Below are 18,429 nucleotides of genomic sequence, written 5' to 3' on the forward strand. Positions count from 1 at the left end.
ATGGAGAAGTGAAATGGGATATAGAAGTTCAGAGCTCTGAGGAGGGTCTGTGCTCCTGACATCCGTACACATGGCATTCAGAGCAATAATGCACTGAACAGAGGGGGAAGGGCGTCTAGAACCAGACCAGAGGAAGCAATTGAAGCTTTTATTCTATTTTAGTTCACACACACATAAACCAGTGTGTGAAAAGGAAACTGACGATGGGATGTTGAGAGACGCATTGGGAAATAGGGCAGGAGAAATGAAATGGCAATTTTATGGGAAAGAGAGAACTGTCGGCTACATGAGGTTTTGGTTTCCAGTTACTCTCCATTTCTCTAAAACGAGTTACGTTTTCTATCTACAGGAATTGAAACTACAGAGGCAGCTGAATTCCACAGGATGAGTTTCAACCTCAGTGAACCCAGGACCAGACACGGTGAGAGGGTGATCAGGGCCCCCAGGCCAGGCTGGACGGAGGGGACCTGGCAGAGGGTGCTCCATTCCTGTCTGCCAGTCCCCATCTGAGCAAGAAGAAAATATTTTCAACCCATTTCTTATTTCTCTTCACTGATGTTAAGTCAGTAGTTGCGGCCATCATAGACACCGGGCACATGCAGGTTCACATTTAATTCGGATAGATGGTATTAAAACAATGGAGCCATGATATGGTGGGCCATTTTCCTTTTATTCTAGTCTCGCACTCGGCCAGCAAGTAAAAGAAAACACACGGGCACCTAAACACATCCCACATTCTCTGGTTCCAAACCAGGAGAATCTTTTCCGAGTTTTTTCTAGAATCAAAGCCCCCCTCCCCCTGTTCAGCGAAGCTCACAAAGCTTCTCACCACTGTTGCCCTTCAGCTCCCACCAACTTGCCTCCTGTGCAACCCCGTGTTCTCTTCTAAAATGACCTTCTAGCTCCTCCTTTTAAAACTTTTCTTCAAAAACCTTTTCTCTGACACATATTAGCATAACCAAGCCCCTTCCCAAGCAGAAAGGCAGTTAGCTGTATCACCTGGGTGATGACAATTCATGCGGGCAATGCCATTTTTAACAATAAAAGTCAGCAAACCAGAAAATACAGATTTTATAAACTCATTTGCCCAACAACTGACCCCACTCTTTCTCTTCTCTGGCCATCTACACTGTGTACTCATGGCATAGCATAATGGCTACCAGGAAGAGAGACTAAAATATCCTGATGGAGCCCAGGATTGATGACATTTCTTATTTCCCACTTCCTGTGATGTGTACAAAACAGCAGGGCCAGCTGTACCCTGTCTGGTTGTTTCTCTGCCCCTCCATTCATCCTGAGAGAGGCTGGGGAAGGAGGAACATGAGAGCAATGCTTCTTCATTCACGTCCCTAATTTCCCTGCTCCTGGTGGCCTCAGTATAACCAACAAACTCAACAGACTGCCTCACTCACGTTCTCACATAACCCTCCCTTTACTCCATTGTCTATAGAAATCAATAATATCAGCTAAAATTCTCCTCGTTTGGCAAACCACACCACACATTAGTAGCCTAAAGCATCAACCATTTCACGGCCATACCTGCAGCCTGCCACGTAAGAGCCAAACACACACCTGTGATCATGTGACTATATGGCATATCGCACTGATGCCAAGATGCATTGGCAAATTGTTGCACTGTGGGTGCTGGCTTTGGTGACGTTTTGTATCACCTCCCATGATTTTCTTACTCTCTCTCTAATGTACTCAGTACTGCCTTGGGGGGAGGAGTCTCCACTGTGAGGCTAACTACATAATAATCTGAAACCCTCCTACACCTTTCCCCCCTAATCTTGAGCATCCTGTATCCGGCATTCTCGGCTTCTACACATTTACCTCACTAATCCCAGGATTCTGGCTATTACAAGTGGGAAACGGGGCCTTTGGGACAGTTTTGCTTATCCCTGGATCAGCAAGTGTCCCCATAAAGCGTGTGGGAGATGGAGCATGAAAACTGATTTTGTGGTAGCCAGAGTGGGGGGTTCTGCAAAATGTCTCTTCTGTTTGATTGATATGGTTTTTAAAAAATCATTTCAATGTACAGAACAGACAGAGGAGGGCACAGTGGCAATAGAGAGACCAGGTAGGTGACTGCTAAGGCTCTGGTGGTGATAGTCGCTTGGATGAGTATGGTGGTCTTCAAACTGGGCAGAGCAGTCAGATTCATGGACGAAGCCAGGAGAACTTGCCGATGGGATGCATCTGGAAAGTAAGGACACAATGGGAACAAGGAAGATACTAGACTGTTTGTCTCTGAGTGAATGTGAATGACATCTCTGAAAAATAAAATAGAGTTTATAATCTGTCTATAGTATTGGCAGTGTGATAATGTATGTGTGGTCTCCAAGCAGAGATGGGTGGTTGTGAGAATCAGTCTTATTCAAAGGCTGTGAGGGCAGGGTCTTCCTTCTCAGAGAAACAGGCTCTCAGGTGTTCTTGTCAGTTGTCTTCCATGGTCCTGGTCGGTGCTTAACAAATCCCGAACACTTCAACCTTACAGACACATTAAAGAGATAGCAGAGAACTGGCTGACTACACATATGGAAAGAGCTACATAGCTGATGTGGTGTTTCACTGAAGACACGGTTATTCTGAAAATATCGGTTCAGTTGATAGGCTATGCTTGCTATTCAGTTATTACTTTGCAAGTCTCCTAGGAAGTAGATACCCTTAACCAGGTGAAACTAAGAAAGTATAATTATACTGATGCTAATCTGTATGAGCTGCAGCTGCTGCTATTGTTGTTACTATTATTATTTAGGTATCAAGAAATTTTATAGTAACATCAGAGGACTGCCAAAACTTTCTGTCTATAAGTCTTCAATATCTTAATTTAAAATGTAAAGATTCCACTAGATTTCTATGCTCAGGTTGTAACTTTAAATGACAAGTATTTTGTTCTATGTGGATCACAGTCCCTGACGAGATGTCGGCATAAGTGACATATAAAGGAACCCTTGGTCTTTCTGCCCATGTGGCATTTTCTCCCCTGTGAGGGTGGAATGATTTCAGTTACCCACCCAACTAGCTTCTTAATGGGAAGAAGAAAATAAAATTTTTTTAATATAAATGAAGGGGGCGTAGTGGATCTTCCACTGTGATGTCCCAAAATCAGATGTGCATTACCTGCTGCGTTAGCTGACGAGGAGCAGCTATGGAAGCAGCAGAGTCCTCATGGAAACTGGTTTCCACCCTCCTTCCTGGGCACTTACCTTCCAGAGGTCAGAGTGAGCTGCCCAAGGGACTCCTGCATAGTGGCCAGGGGCTCCCCAAGTCCTGCAGGAGGGAGGTCAGGCCGAAGGGTTCTATAGATGTCCTGTGAGGGCAGAGGTTGCTCAGGGGACAGAAGCCTCGCAGGCAACAGAGAAGGCCTGGGTGGGCCGAAGCCTTGCAGAGGAAACAGTTGGAGATCAGTCTTCACACTGTGACTTCTCTTTTCTGATGTTCCAGGGCTTGAAACCCAAGACTGCAGAGATTCACAACTGAGGCTGGTGTTAGTGGGCAAGACTGGAGCCGGTAAAAGCGCCACAGGAAACAGCATCCTTGGAAAGCAAGAGTTCTGTTCGCGCTTTGCAGCAAAATCCATCACCAAGGTCTGTAAGAAAGGGACCAGCATGTGGAAAGGGAGAGAAATCGTCGTCGTGGACACGCCTGGCATTTTCGACACCGAGGTACCAGATGCTGACACAAAAGCAGAGATTGCTCGTTGCATCCTCCTGACCTCCCCAGGACCTCACGTTCTGCTCCTGGTCGTCCCACTGGGCCGGTACACAGAGGAAGAACATAATGCCACAGAGAAGATGCTCTCGATGTTTGAACTCAGCGCTAGAAGATTCATGATTCTCTTATTCACCCGGAAAGATGACTTGGACGGCATGGAGTTCCGTGATTATTTAAATGAAGCTCCAGAATGCATTCAAGAGCTGGTGGGACAGTTCCAGGGTCGCCACTGTGTGTTCAACAATAAGGCGACAGGGGCAGAGCAGGAGGCCCAGAGGGCAGAGCTGCTGGAACTGGCCCAGCGCACGGTGAGGGAGAACGGGGGAGCATTCTTCACTAATCCGAATTATGAAAGGGCCGAGGCCGTGATTCAGACACAGATCCTAGTGATCCAGGAGCAATACAGAGCTGAGCTGGAGAGAGAGAAAAGGCGGTTAAGAGAGGAGTATGTGGAGGCAATCAGACAGGTGGAGGATCGATGGGAGCAGGAAAGGAGAAGGGTGGAAATGGAGAGAGAACTGGTGGAAAGCGAGAGACGCTATGTTTTAAGGCAGGAAAATGCCAGGAAGGAAGTTGAGAGTCAGAAGGGGATAGTTGACTTACTCATGAAAGTATTGGACATTGCTGCTAACTTTTTTTCTCGTTTATGTCCAAGGAATATAAATGAAAATCTGTCTCTACTTCCTACATATTTTCAGGTGCCCGCACCCCGTGTAACTCAGGCCCCTAAGTCAGAGCTCTCTGTTTCTGTCTCTCAGGCCCTTAGGACTAGGGAGTATCATAAAGGTCACTCCTGGCAATTTGTAGACGTTTAATTGATTTAACAGGGGAGGCTACAACCTCTCAATTTGTAAAACTCCAAAGCAGAACATACAGATGCTCCCTACCTTCTGAACTCTTTCTCAGACAGACAGAGCAGAGCATGATGACCCCAAGGTTTCTTTGTTTATTGCCAGTAGCCTTTTCTCGTCTAGATACTTTATAGATTGCCACATTATGTTCACCTGTGGCTTCGACTCCTCACCTTTTCTTTAGGTTCACACTGATCATTTTCCCAATGTAATTAGGGAAATCAGTTGCTTGCATTAGGTCATCTGTAGGTGGAGCTGCTGATAGCATTCTTTCTAGATGCATGTATATTTGTTGAATTACATTTTTACAGAAGGACTCAAATGGTTCCCTATAATCTGAGCACTGAAGAACAAAGATTTCTCTGGAAAACCGATCGCTCAGCACTCAACTAAATGACGTGTCAGAAGGAACAAAGAGACAGTGATTCAACAGATAAGAGAACAGTGGAGAAACTCTTGGACCCACCTCATTGTAACTAATTTACTGAATAACTAGTTCTCCCTTTTTCTTGTGAAACTAACTTGTCAACGCACCTCCATCACCCCGCACCTTGGTCACTTACTGCTAGACGGGCCCTCCGCACACTGCTGCCCCAGCCACTTGTATTGTTTGTTTATTGTTACTACAATAAATTTTACTAGTGTTTCATATTTATGCAAGGCTGGAATCTCTTTTATTTAAAAAAATATCTCTCTTTTATTTAAAAAAATATCTCTAATACTTCTTTTAAGAACACAGTAATAAATTTTAATTTTGAATAGAAGTTCAAGATGATTTTGGATCTTGGCTTGGTCTACATCCTAAGACATCTCCTTTCCTTTCCTCTCAAAGTTGGAACCACATTCTTAACTCTGCCCTTCAAACCACATTCACCTCAGATTCATTCGTGATGTGCTGATAAAAATTATGTGTGACTAAAGTTTCTGAGACCTTTGTGGGTTTCCTGGTTAAAACACATCCCTTTAATACATGGATAACCGTAGTTAATCTGCCCCTTTACCACTGGGTTCTTCTACCCTCATTCCTCCTAGGACTTCCCAAAGCACATTGCCATGTGCTACAAGCATGTCCTGGTGGTCACATGCCAAGTGTCCTTGCTCTACTCTCTTGAAAGTGGCCTGTCCACGCCCCACACCAAGTTGTCCCCAATAGCACATACACCTCTCCTTTATTTCCCCAAACACAGGTGAGATTAGACTGTACATTTAGCACACGTGAACACAGGCTCCAGGATAAGAGAGGCAGCACAGGAAGCAGCTCAGGATTCCTTCAGAAACAGCCCTCACAGTGAGCCAGGTTTGGTTTCTCTCTGCAGGACACGGTGCACGGGGTGTCCATTTTCATCTTTGGACTTTCAGACAGAATCCTGAGTTGGAATTTAACTTCCTATTGTATCACAAGCTTCTAGGAGCACATGTTTAACCAAAGAGCCACACATGCTTAAGAAGAAAGAGTAAATATAGAATTAACATGAAAAAAGTCTTTATCTTCTTTATGGTTATTTTCTGTGTCCATGCACTCAATTATTCTTACCCTAGCATTCGGGTTCATGCTGCATAGATGAGGCAAAGTAGAGGTTCTGCTCTTGAGAAGCAGTTAGGATTTGAGAGGCTCACGTGAAATGCCCTGAGAACAGTGTTGCCCATTTATCTCCAGGGCAGAGGCAGACAAGAAGGGTGCTTGGTAAGTACCATGCATTGTGATTAAGACAACAGAAGAATGAGGCATGTTCCCTTCTCTGAAGAGTGTTGGGAGTTTATACCTATTCATCCATTCATTAACAATGAGTGTTTGTTTGAATCTGGTGGAAGATTTTATACCAGACACTAAGAATCTAGAGAAAGTATAACCAAGTCCCTTTTGGGACTGGTTTCTTTCATGTAGCATAATGATTTTGAATATCATTCAAGTTCCTTGTGTCAGTAGCTCTTCTTTTATTGACAATTAGAATTCCATCTTATGCATGTACCAAGGTTCTTTATCACCTCTTTATTTATTCTTATGCCCGTAATTGATTTCTCTTGTCTAATTGCATTGGCTAAAATCTGTATTATTATGTTGAACAGGAGTGGATGGGCATGCTTACTTTGTTTCTGTTAAGCCTCAGAGTTTCGCTGTTAAGTAACTGAGATACTAGATAACAGGAGAGTATGGTGTGAATCACTGTGTGTGTGTACTTAATCATATTAAGCAACTATACCGCAATCACTACTTCTTGGGAGTTTTTCTAATGAATGGCAATTGAATTTTTGTCAAAGGCTTTTACAAATCATCTTTGTGAATAGTTTTATACTTCTTTCTCCTTAAATCTATTAATAAGTGAATGATATTAGTAGATTTCTTCATATGAAGCCAGTATTTTCATTTCTATTTTGAGTTTCACTTGATTATGATGTATTACAGTCTTCATATGGTTTTGGAGTATATTTGCTAGTGTATTATTTAGTACTTTTGTATTGACAGTCATGAAAGATATTGGTCTTTAGAGTTATCTTTTCATACTGTCAATATTGGGCTTAGGTTTTTAATGTTACATGTGCTTTGAAAAGGCAATAAGAAAATTTCCCTTCATTTTCCATGCTCTGAAACAAATTTTTTATTAAGTCAGAGGAGGGGAGGCAGAGAGACAGACTCCCACATGCATCCCTACCAGGATCCACCCAGCAAGCCCCCTACAGAACAATACTCTGCTCATCTGGGGCCTTTTCTTCGCATCTGAGCTATTTTTAGTGCTTGAAGCAGAGGCCATGGAGCCATTCTCAGTGCTTGAGGCCAATACACTGGAACCAATGGACCCATGGCTGAGGGAGTAGAAGAGAGAGAGAGACAGAGAGAGAAAGAGAGAGAGAGAGAGAAGGGGGAGAAAGGGAAAAAGGAGGTGAAAGGGTCAGAAGCAGATGGGCATTTCTCCTATGTACCCTGACTGGGAATTGAACCTGGAACATCCACACCCATGCCAACGCTCTACCAGCCAGCCAAACAGCCAGGACCAGCTCTGGAACTATTTAAAGAGCACTGGATCTGTCTGTATTTAGAGAGTTTGGAACAATTCCCACAAAAAAACATCTTGCCTTGGTGCCTATTTTGTTGTATGGCTCCTTAATACCTTTCTCTATTTCTTCTATGAAAATTGTTTTATTTAAACTTCTTCTCTGTATTGGGGACAATATCGGTCATCTGTATTTCTCTTAGGAATGGTTTATTTCATCTAGATTTTCAAATTTGTTTGCAAAGAGATTTTAAATTTAAAAAACTACTTATATTTCAATGATTATTTCTTGTCATTTTGAAAATTTTATTTGTGCTCTTTCTCTTTTTTCTTGGACAACTTAATTAGTAATTTGTCTAATTGTTATTTTTAATAAACCAGGATTTTTACTTATTAATTAGGTAGTTCATAGGTTTTTACTATTCTCTATTGCATTATTTTTTTGTATTCTATTCTTGTACTTTTTTTATTTACTTTTATTTTTTTTCATTGAGAATTTAATTTATTTTTCTTTTATTATTTTTATTGAAAAATATTTGAGGCCTGACCTGTGGTGGTGCAGTGGATAATGCGTCGACCTGGAATACTGAGGACACCGGGTCAAAACCCTGGGATTGCCAGGTCAAGGCACATAGGGGAGTTGATACTTCCTGCTCCTCCCCTCTTCTCTCTCTCTCTCTCTCTCTCTCTCTCTCTCTCTCCCTCCTCCTTCTCTCCTCTTTAAAATGAATAAATAAAGTCTTTAAAAAAAAAGAAAAATATTTGAGACAAAGCATTTTCCACTTATCATGACTTTACATCAATCCTATAGCTTCTGACATTCAATAGTTTCATTACTGTGAGCTTTAAGAAAGTCTGAAGACTCCGTTTGTATATTCCTTTCCAACAAGAGTTGTTTAATGGAAAGTAATTAAATTTCCAGATAAAAGAACAATTTTTATAAAGAAGTCCTGGTTTGATTGTATTGTGATCAAAAGTGTTCTTCGTAGTATTTCTACTTTATAGAACTCACTGGTGTTTGCTAAGATTTTTTATTTGATCAGTTTTTTTGTGACTGATCCATTTGTGTCTGCAAAAAAATAAAATAAAATAAAGTGGTATGTTCTCTTTATTTTGCAGAAAAGAATATATTTTCTAAATAACTGGGAGATCTACTTTCTTCATTATATTGTTTTGTTCTTCTATCTCCTTATTTATATCTTGTCTACTTAATTGGTCTTGTTCTAAAAATGGTGTAGTAAAGTCTCCCATTGTTAGGGCATTTTAAATCCTATCTCCTTGTATTTCCTATGTTTTATGTTTTATTAACTAACACACTTGCTATATTATGTGGAATATATATATTCTTAACCATCATATCTCTGGTATAGGATTTGTAAGAGAGGATAATGAGATAGGACAATTAAAATTCTATTTTGAATTTCTCTTGAAGTAATCACTGCTTTTTAGGAAAAACAATTCAAATAAGCTGATGGGAAGAGTCCCTTAAGACTTTAAGTAAATTGCTCCTAGTGCAACAATTTGAAATTCACTGCAGATAGCCGACATGGCAAAATAAAACACAGGCCACATGTAAAATAGAAAGAGAAAATGTAAAATCTTAATATACATATTTACAATTTTCCTAGCTCCCATCCATTACTTCTAGGGAAAAAATATATAACAATGTATTTAATCTTGTATAAAACTGTCCAATATGATCTGTTAAGGCAGGATTTTCAACCTTTTTCACTTTATGGCACTCATAAACTAATTACTAAAATTCTGCAGCATGCCTAGAATATATTTTTTTTTGCCTAGCTGACAAAAATATTCAGAAAATTTTCATTCATTCATACACAATGGTTGTTCCTGTGTTGGATGTTACAATTTTTTATTTGACAATATAAAGGAAAAGCGGTCAGTGATCCTGACTAAATAGTCAGGCACTGCATACTGAACGTTTTAACAATTCTTGTGTTACACCCATTGAAAATCGCATGGTAAGGAGTTCCTTTAAAGAGTTCTCAGTCCTGGCTGTGACTGCCAGAGCCTTTCCCAAAGCCTTGCGCTGAGTGGGGATAGAGTGGGGATTTCCCAGCTCTCTGAGCCTCTTACTCCCCAGGCAGAAGCAGTTGCAGCCTTATAGCTGGATCACCAGGCTGCTAATTCAGGAAGGGGGGACTAGGGGAGAGACTCCAGGAAAGCAAACTCTCTCATCGTTGGACCCTGCAAACGCCAACAAGCCTTGACTACCAGCAAGACTAAAGCCAATTATATGACATTGCCATAGAATCCCATCAACTGCAAATCCCTACCTAAGTGTGACACAGGGGCAGAGCCTGGGGTACAGAGTCACCGACCAGGAAGAGGGAGAGAAAAGAAAAAGGAAGAAGTTAACCTCTCAAAATCAAGAAAAATCCACAGACTTTACAACTTGTTCCACTAATTTTTTTGTTGTTGTTTGTTTCTTCTATCTTATTGCCTTTATTATTATTATTTCTATTTCCTCCACCTCGGTCCTTCTATTCTCTGCCCACCTTATACTTCCCTTTTCTTGAACTACACTACCCATGAGAGTTACATTTTATTTCTCTTCTTCATCCTCACCCTCCTTTAAGGTTATACTCCAAAACACTTGACTCTCACTCTCTCCTCTTTTGTTTTTTTTTGTTTTGCTTTATTTTGTTTTTTTCTCTTCCTTTTTTTTCTTCCTTCGTTTTTCTGTTTTTCTTATTTTTTCCTTTCTATTCGTTTTTTCTTTTCTCATTTTACTTTCCTCCCATTTAATCCTCAATCACGAACAAATTAGTTAATTTGGGACTCAAGGTTTTTTTTTGGCTTTATTTTTCTTTTTTGCTTTTGTTTTTGTTTTTTTGTTTGTTTGTTTGTTTATTTTTGTGGCATTTTGGGTACTTTTTACGTTGCTTTTTAACTCACTAGCATTCCTTCCAACCCAAGGTCTCCATTATATTTAGTCTTCGCTCCACTTAATACAACAGATTTTTTCTTCTTTATTATGCTTTTTTTTCCTCCTTTTTTCTGGTTCCCTCTTATCCCTCTCATTATCTCTTAGTCGACCATCACTTACAAGCAAATCATCTTATGCTTGTCTAAGATTTTCTTCCTTTTTTTTTTTTTTTGCATTTAGTAGGTCCCTACTCACTTTTTTTGCCCCTTGAACTCTTCACCCCAAATCAGGCCCTCCATTATAGGCAGTTTTTGTTCCATTTAGCATAATATAATTCACAGGTCATCACGATATTTCCCTGAGGAGGGGAGAGGAGGGAAAGAGAAGAAAGAAAAAAGGGGGAAATAATAAATTATTACTGTTTTTTTTTGTGGGGTGTTTTACCTTTTTTTTTTTACTTTTTACTCTTTATTAATTCTAATTAGTGCTATCAAAAAGACCACCCTCAGATGCCAATAAGAAAGAGGAAATCGAATATTATGGAATCAAAAGAAAGAGAGGTAACACAAATAGATGTGGAAAAATCTATGGAGAAAAGACTTAATATATTGGAAGCCTTGGAGCTAAATGACAGAGAATTTAAAATAGAAATCTTAAAAATACTCAGAGATATACAAGAAAACACAGAAAGGCAATATAGGGAGATCAGAAAACAACTCAATGAACACAAAGAATATATTACCAAGGAAATTGAAACTATAAAAACAAATCAAACAGAAATGAAAAACTCAATTCATGAGCTGAAAAACGAGGTAACAAGCTTAGCTAACAGAACAGCCCAGATTGAAGATAGGATTAGTGAAATAGAAGACAAACAACTTGAGGCACAACAGAGAGAAGAAGAAAGAGACTCAAAAATAATAAAAAACGAGAAAGCCCTACAGGAATTGTCTGACTCCATCAGAAAGAATAACATAAGAATAATAGGTATATCAGAGGGAGAAGAGAAAGAAAATGGAATGGAGAATATACTCAAACAAATAATAGACGAGAACTTCCCAAGCCTGTGGAAAGAACTAAAGCCTCAAATTCAAGAAGCAAACAGAACACTGAGTTTTCTAAACCCCAACAAACCCACTCCAAGGCACATCATAATAAAGATGACACAAACCAATGACAAAGAAAAAATTCTCAAGGCAGCCAGGGAAAAAAAGAGTACAACATATAAAGAAGGCCTATTAGATTATCATCAGATTTCTCAGCAGAAACTCTACAAGCTAAAAGAGAGTGGACCCCAATATTTAAAGACCTGAAAGAGAGGAACTTTCAGCCAAGAATACTACACCCATCAAAGCTATCCTTCAAGTATGAAGGAGATATAAAAACATTCACAAATACAGAAAAGATGAGAGAATTTATCAGCAGAAAGCCCCCACTCCAGGAAATACTAAAGGGGGTTTTCCAACCAGATTCAAAGAACAAAAGAAAACAATACCACAAGTAACAGCTCCACCAAGAACACAATAAAAACAAACTTAAACTGTGACAACAAAGGAAAAAAAGGGGGGAGAGGATGGAGATTAACAGTAGCAAAGGACGATGAAGTGCAGAAATACTCATAAGATAGGGTACCACAATGAATATGGTAGGTACCCTTTTCATTACTTAATGGTAACCACCCTTGAAAAAACCACCACAAAAACACTTGACTTAAAAAAGGTAGCAACAGAGGAAAGAAGTATGAAACACAAACAAACAAAAACAAATGATAGAAAAACAAAAGAGAAGAATCAAACAAGATACAAAACTAACAGAAAGCAATTTATAAAATGGCAGTAGGGAACCCACAAGTGTCAATAATTACACTAAATGTAAATGGATTAAACTTACCAATAAAAAGACACAGAGTAGCAGAATGGATTAAAAAAGAAAATCCAACTATATGCTGCCTACAAGAAACACATCTAAGCAACAAGGATAAAAACAAATTCAAAGTGAAAGGCTGGAAAACAATACTCCAAGCAAACAACACCCAAAAAAAAGCAGGTGTAGCAATACTCATATCTAATAATGCTGACTACAAGACAGAAAAAGTACTCAGAGACAAAAATGGTCATTTCATAATGATTAAGGGGAAGTTGAATCAAGAAGACATAACAATCCTTAATATATATGCACCAAACCAAGGAGCACCAAAATATATAAGACAGCTACTTATTGACCTTAAAACAAAAACTAACAAAAATACAATCATACTTGGAGACCTCAATACACCGCTGACGGCTCTAGATCGGTCATCCAAACAGAGAATCAATAAAGATATAGTGGCCTTAAACGAAATACTAGAACACATGGATATGATAGACATCTACAGGACACTTCATCCCAAAGCAACAGAGTATACATTTTTCTCTAGTGTACATGGAACATTCTCAAGAATTGACCATATGTTGGGCCACAAAGACGATATCAGCAAATTTAGAAAAATTGAAATTGTACCAAGCATATTTTCTGATCATAAAGCCTTGAAACTAGAATTCAACTGCAAAAAAGAGGGGGAAAACCCCACAAAAATGTGGAAACTAAACAACATACTTCTAAAAAATGAATGGGTCAAAGAAGAAATAAGCGCAGAAATCAAAAGATATATACAGACAAATGAAAATGAAAATACGACATATCAGAATCTCTGGGATGCAGCAAAAGCAGTAATAAGAGGAAAGTTCATATCACTTCAGGCCTATATGAATGAACAAGAGAGAGCCGAAGTAAACCACTTAACTTCACACCTTAAGGAACTAGAAAAAGAAGAACAAAGACAACCCAAAACCAGCCGAAGAAAGGAGATAATAAAAATCAGAGCAGAAATAAATGAAATAGAGAACAGAAAAACTATAGAAAAAATCAATAAAACAAGGAGCTGGTTCTTTGAAAAGATCAACAAAATTGACAAACCCTTGGCAAGACTCACCAAGGAAAAAAGGCACAGGACTCAAATAAATAAAATCCAAAATGAAAGAGGAGAGATCACCACAGACATCATAGATATACAAAGAATTATTGTAGAATACTATAAAAAATTATATGCCACCAAATACAACAATCTAGAAGAAATGGATAAATTCCTAGAACAATACAACCTTCCTAGACTGAGTCATGAAGAAGCAGAAAGCCTAAACAGACCAATCAGCAGGGAGGAAATAGAAAAAACTATTAAAAACCTCCCCAAAAATAAAAGTCCAGGCACAGACGGTTATACTAGTGAATTCTATCAAACATTCAAAGAAGACTTGGTTCCTATTCTACTCAAAGTCTTCCAAAAAATTGAAGAAGAAGCAATACTTCCAAACACATTATATGAGGCCAACATAACCCTCATACCAAAACCTGGCAAGGATGGCACAAAGAAAGAAAACTACAGACCAATATCTCTAATGAATACAGATGCTAAAATACTAAACAAAATACTGGCAACAGAATACAACAACATATTAAAAAAATAATACATCATGATCAAGTGGGATTCACCCCAGAATCTCAAGGATGGTTCAACATACACAAAACGGTTAACGTAATACACATATCAACAAAACAAAGAACAAAAACCACATGATCTTATCAATAGATGCAGAAAAGGCTTTTGATAAAATACAACATAATTTTATGTTTAAGACTCTCAACAAAATGGGTATAGAAGGAAAATATCTCAACATGATAAAGGCCATATATGATAAACCATCAGCCAACATCATATTAAACGGCATAAAACTGAGGACTTTCTACCTTAAATCAGGAACAAGACAGGGTTGTCCACTCTCTCCACTTTTATTCAACGTGGTGCTAGAAGTTCTGGCCAGAGCAATCAGACAAGACAAAGAAATAAAAGGCATCCATATCGGAAAAGAAGAAGTAAAGGTATCACTTTTTGCTGATGATATGATCCTATACATCGAAAACCCGAAGGACTCCACAAAAAGATTATTAGAAACAATAAACCAATACAGTAAGGTCGCAGGATACAAAATTAACATACAAAAGTCCATAGCCTTTCTATATGCCAACAATGAAATATTAGAAAACGAACTCAAAAAAATAATCCCCTTCACGATTGCAACAAAAAAAATAAAATACCTAGGAATAAACATAACAAAGAACGTAAAGGACCTATATAATGAAAATTACAAAGCATTGTTAAGGGAAATCGAAAAAGATACAATGAGATGGAAAAATATTCCTTGTTCTTGGATAGGAAGAATAAATATAATCAAAATGGCCATATTGCCCAAAGCAATATATAAATTTAATGCAATTCCCATCAAAATCTCTATGAGATTTTTTAAAGAAATGGAACAAAAAATCATCAGATTTATATGGAACTATAAAAAACCCCGAATAGCCAAAACAATCCTAAGGAAAAAGAATGAAGCTGGGGGCATTACAATACCTGACTTTAAACTATATTATAGGGCCACGATAATCAAAACAGCATGGTATTGACAGAAAAATAGACACTCAGACCAATGGAACAGAATAGAAAGCCCAGAAATAAAACCACATATATATGGTCAAATAATCTTTGATAAAGGGGCCAACAACACACAATGGAGAAAAGAAAGCCTCTTCAACAAATGGTGTTGGGAAAACTGGAAAGCCACATGCAAAAGAATGAAACTCGACTACAGCCTGTCCCCGTGTACTAAAATTAATTCAAAATGGATCAAAGACCTAAATATAAGACCTGAAACAATAAAGTACATAGAAGAAGACATAGGTACTAAAATCATGGACCTGGGTTTTAAAGAACATTTTATGAACTTGACTCCAATGGCAAGAGAAGTGAAGACAAAGATAAATCAATGGGACTACATCAGAATAAAAAGTTTTTGCTCAGCAAGAGAAACTGATATCAAAATAAACAGACAGCCAACTATATGGGAAATGATATTTTCAAACGACAGCTCAGATAAGGGCCTAATATCCAAAATTTACAAAGAACTCATAAAACTCAACAACAAACAAACAAACAATCCAATAAAAAAATGGGAAGAGGACATGAACAGACACTTCTCCCAGGAAGAGATACAAATGGCCAACAGATATATGAAAAGATGCTCAGCTTCATTAGTTATTAGAGAAATGCAAATCAAAACTACAATGAGATACCACCTCACTCCTGTTAGATTAGCTATTATCAACAAGACGGGTAATAGCAAATGTTGGAGAGGCTGTGGAGAAAAAGGAACCCTCATTCACTGTTGGTGGGACTGTAAAGTAGTACAACCATTATGGAGGAAAGTATGGTGGTTCCTCAAAAAACTGCAAATAGAACTACCTTATGACCCAGCAATCCCTCTACTGGGTATATACCCCAAAACCTCAGAAACATTGATACGTGAAGACACATGTAGCCCCATGTTCATTGCAGCACTGTTCACAGTGGCCAAGACATGGAAACAACCAAAAAGCCCTTCAATAGAAGACTGGATAAAGAAGATGTGGCACATATACACTATGGAATACTACTCAGCCATAAGAAATGATGACATCAGATCATTTACAGCAAAATGGTGGGATCTTGATAACATTATACGGAGTGAAATAAGTAAATCAGAAAAAAACAAGAAATACATGATTCCATACATTGGTGGAACATAAAAACGAGACTAAGAGACATGGACAAGAGTGTGGTGGTTACCAGGGGTGGGGGGAGGGAGGACATGGGAGGGAGGGAGGGAGGGAGAGAGTTAGGGGGGGGAGGGGCACAGAGAACTAGATAGAGGGTGGCGGAGGACAATCTGACTTTGGGCGAGGGGTATGCAACATAATTTAATGACAAAATAACCTAGACATGTTTTCTTTGAATATATGTACCCTGATTTATTAATGTCATCCCATTACCATTAATAAAAATTTATTTAAAAAAAAAGAAAGAAAAAAAAGAGTTCTCAGTCCTCTTGACCAATGTCACCCCATTAAATTTAATTTTCTAAATAATAATAATAATAATAATAATAATAAAGCACATTCTAGCAAGAAAATAAAAGATAGCTCAGTCTCTCTACCTAGGTAACGTAGAAAGTCACCTAAGTTGAAGTCCTCCCCTTGAGTTGAATGCATTATGTGTCACTGTCGTTTGTGGAGAAAGATGGGATTCACAGACCTCATGCCTGTCTCTCCGCTGGGTGCTGTACCTTGCCTGTCAGGTCTCTGAAGTCCTCCTGGTCCTCGGCAGGAAGGTCACAGGCTGCTGTGACCTAGAGTGAATTTCTCAGTCCGGACGGAGCCCTCCAGATCCTCGCTGGCTGACTTTGGTCTGTGCTGTTTCTGTCATGGACTCACATTTGGCATCGGCTCGAGCGCCAGGCTGCATGAAAGAGAAACTTTGCTGGAGCAGCTTAACAAACAGAGTTCAGTTTTCAGCCAACAAGGGAGTTTATGGTAGTTAGTCCAGAGCTGATGTAACTCTCTCAAGAACTTGTGTTCTTCTCCTTACTTGGTCCACCACTCCTTGTAAGTATCTTTTGTCCTCAAAGTGGCAAGATGGCTGCTTCCCTTTCAGCCTCATGTCTGAATTACAGATAGTAAGAGATAGAAACCATGAGGGAGACAGAATGGCACTTGCATTACAAACGCAAAGCCAACCCAGAAATGTCCACAGGCCTTGTGCTTATCTCTCGTGGTCCTATGGCTAACCCAGCTGCAGGAAACACCATGCAATTTAGTATTTCACTTGGGCACATCACCTTTATAAAGAAGCAAGATTGTCGGGCGAAGGGGAGAAAGGCTAGTAAGCAGAGCTCTGCCCTGTGCTGCTGGGCAGGGGGCAGGGGAGTTTGCTCCAGTCCTCCATCAAGAGCTACCTCACACGCACCCCCGGCGGTGAAGTCCTTTGACAATCTCTCAACCAAACATTTCCTATAATTTTCAACTCTTGTTCATGCTATACATGAGCCAAGAAAAGGACGAGAGAATTAAACTTTAGATCTTGAGTCTAGTTGCAAAAATAACAGAGCAGCTTTTAATAGACTAAACATTTTGCAGATAAAATTTGGATACAGAGCCCGACTGGAGGCAGTGCAGTGGCAGGAGGGTAGACCCTGAACGCCAACAACACCCACTTGATCCTGAATTTGTCAGTTCCATCCCCGCTCAAAGTACATATGAAAACAATCAATCAATGCACAAGTAGGTGGAGCAATCAGTTAATGTCTCTCTCTCTCTCTCTCTCCTCTTCCTCCACCCGTATAAATAAATAAATTTAAAATTGTTTAGATAAACAGTTAAGTATCAAATACTAGAGAGCAATGGAGAACAACCAAAACCAAATGAAAAATGAAGGTGTTCCCATTCCTGAACAAAACTATATAAGGTTACATCTTCCCCCGTAAGGTGCTTTCCAAACCACAGCCCAAAAAGTGACTAGAATTTCATTATCTAATATATTTGCTCTCTTAACCTGGAGAGATCAAATTTGGGACACACACCTGATTGCTCTATCCTTCTCTCTTCCTTTCCACTCTAAGAGGAGGATTGTTCCCAGCTCTCGGGATCTTGACTTTTACTGTATAAAATGTTATTAGCAAATGAAACCCAGGTCGTGTTCTTCAAATGGAGAAGTGTTAGAATATAGACAATCCATTCTAAAAAAAGAAACCCCGCAAAAAAACAACCCAAGTCTACCAAGATGTCATCTTTGGATAAAATTCTATGGATAGTTTTTTTTCATATTAAAAACTGAATCTTTAGGTGTTTCTCCGTATTTTGTGATCCCTAGCATGTACCAGAGCCCCCCTACGAGGCTTGTTGAAATCCAAAGCTTCTGATTCAGCAGGTGAAGGGTGGAGCCTGAGTATGGGAAAATGGCTAAGAGATTAAACTGCAGCCTTGAGACAAGTCTTGGGTATGGACTTCAGAACGCTTCCTGGCAAGCATTACTAGGATTGTTTATAGCAGGGGTCGGGAACCTTTTTGGCTGATAGAG

The 18,429-nt window shown here is 39.2% G+C and overlaps 1 protein-coding gene and 1 pseudogene across 3 annotated transcripts in view; both read left to right on the plus strand.

Annotated features, from left to right (window-relative positions):
- The window catches only part of LOC136318252 (GTPase IMAP family member 4-like), a 208,110-nt gene extending 203,385 nt beyond the window's left edge, over nt 1–4,725 (plus strand). For all 3 annotated transcript variants that reach the window (XM_066250636.1, XM_066250637.1, XM_066250638.1), the window contains exons 2-3: nt 350–421; nt 3,448–4,725. In XM_066250636.1, coding sequence (XP_066106733.1) covers nt 385–421; nt 3,448–4,532 — 1,122 coding nt within the window. In that variant the 5' untranslated portion in view covers nt 350–384 and the 3' untranslated portion in view covers nt 4,533–4,725. The remainder of the gene's footprint in view (nt 1–349; nt 422–3,447) is intronic.
- Nucleotides 1–18,429, plus strand: part of LOC136318258 (GTPase IMAP family member 1-like) — a 230,604-nt pseudogene that overhangs the window by 172,704 nt on the left and 39,471 nt on the right.

Source organism: Saccopteryx bilineata, unplaced genomic scaffold, assembly GCF_036850765.1.
Source record: "Saccopteryx bilineata isolate mSacBil1 unplaced genomic scaffold, mSacBil1_pri_phased_curated manual_scaffold_23, whole genome shotgun sequence".
Taxonomy (NCBI): Eukaryota; Metazoa; Chordata; class Mammalia; order Chiroptera; family Emballonuridae; genus Saccopteryx; species Saccopteryx bilineata.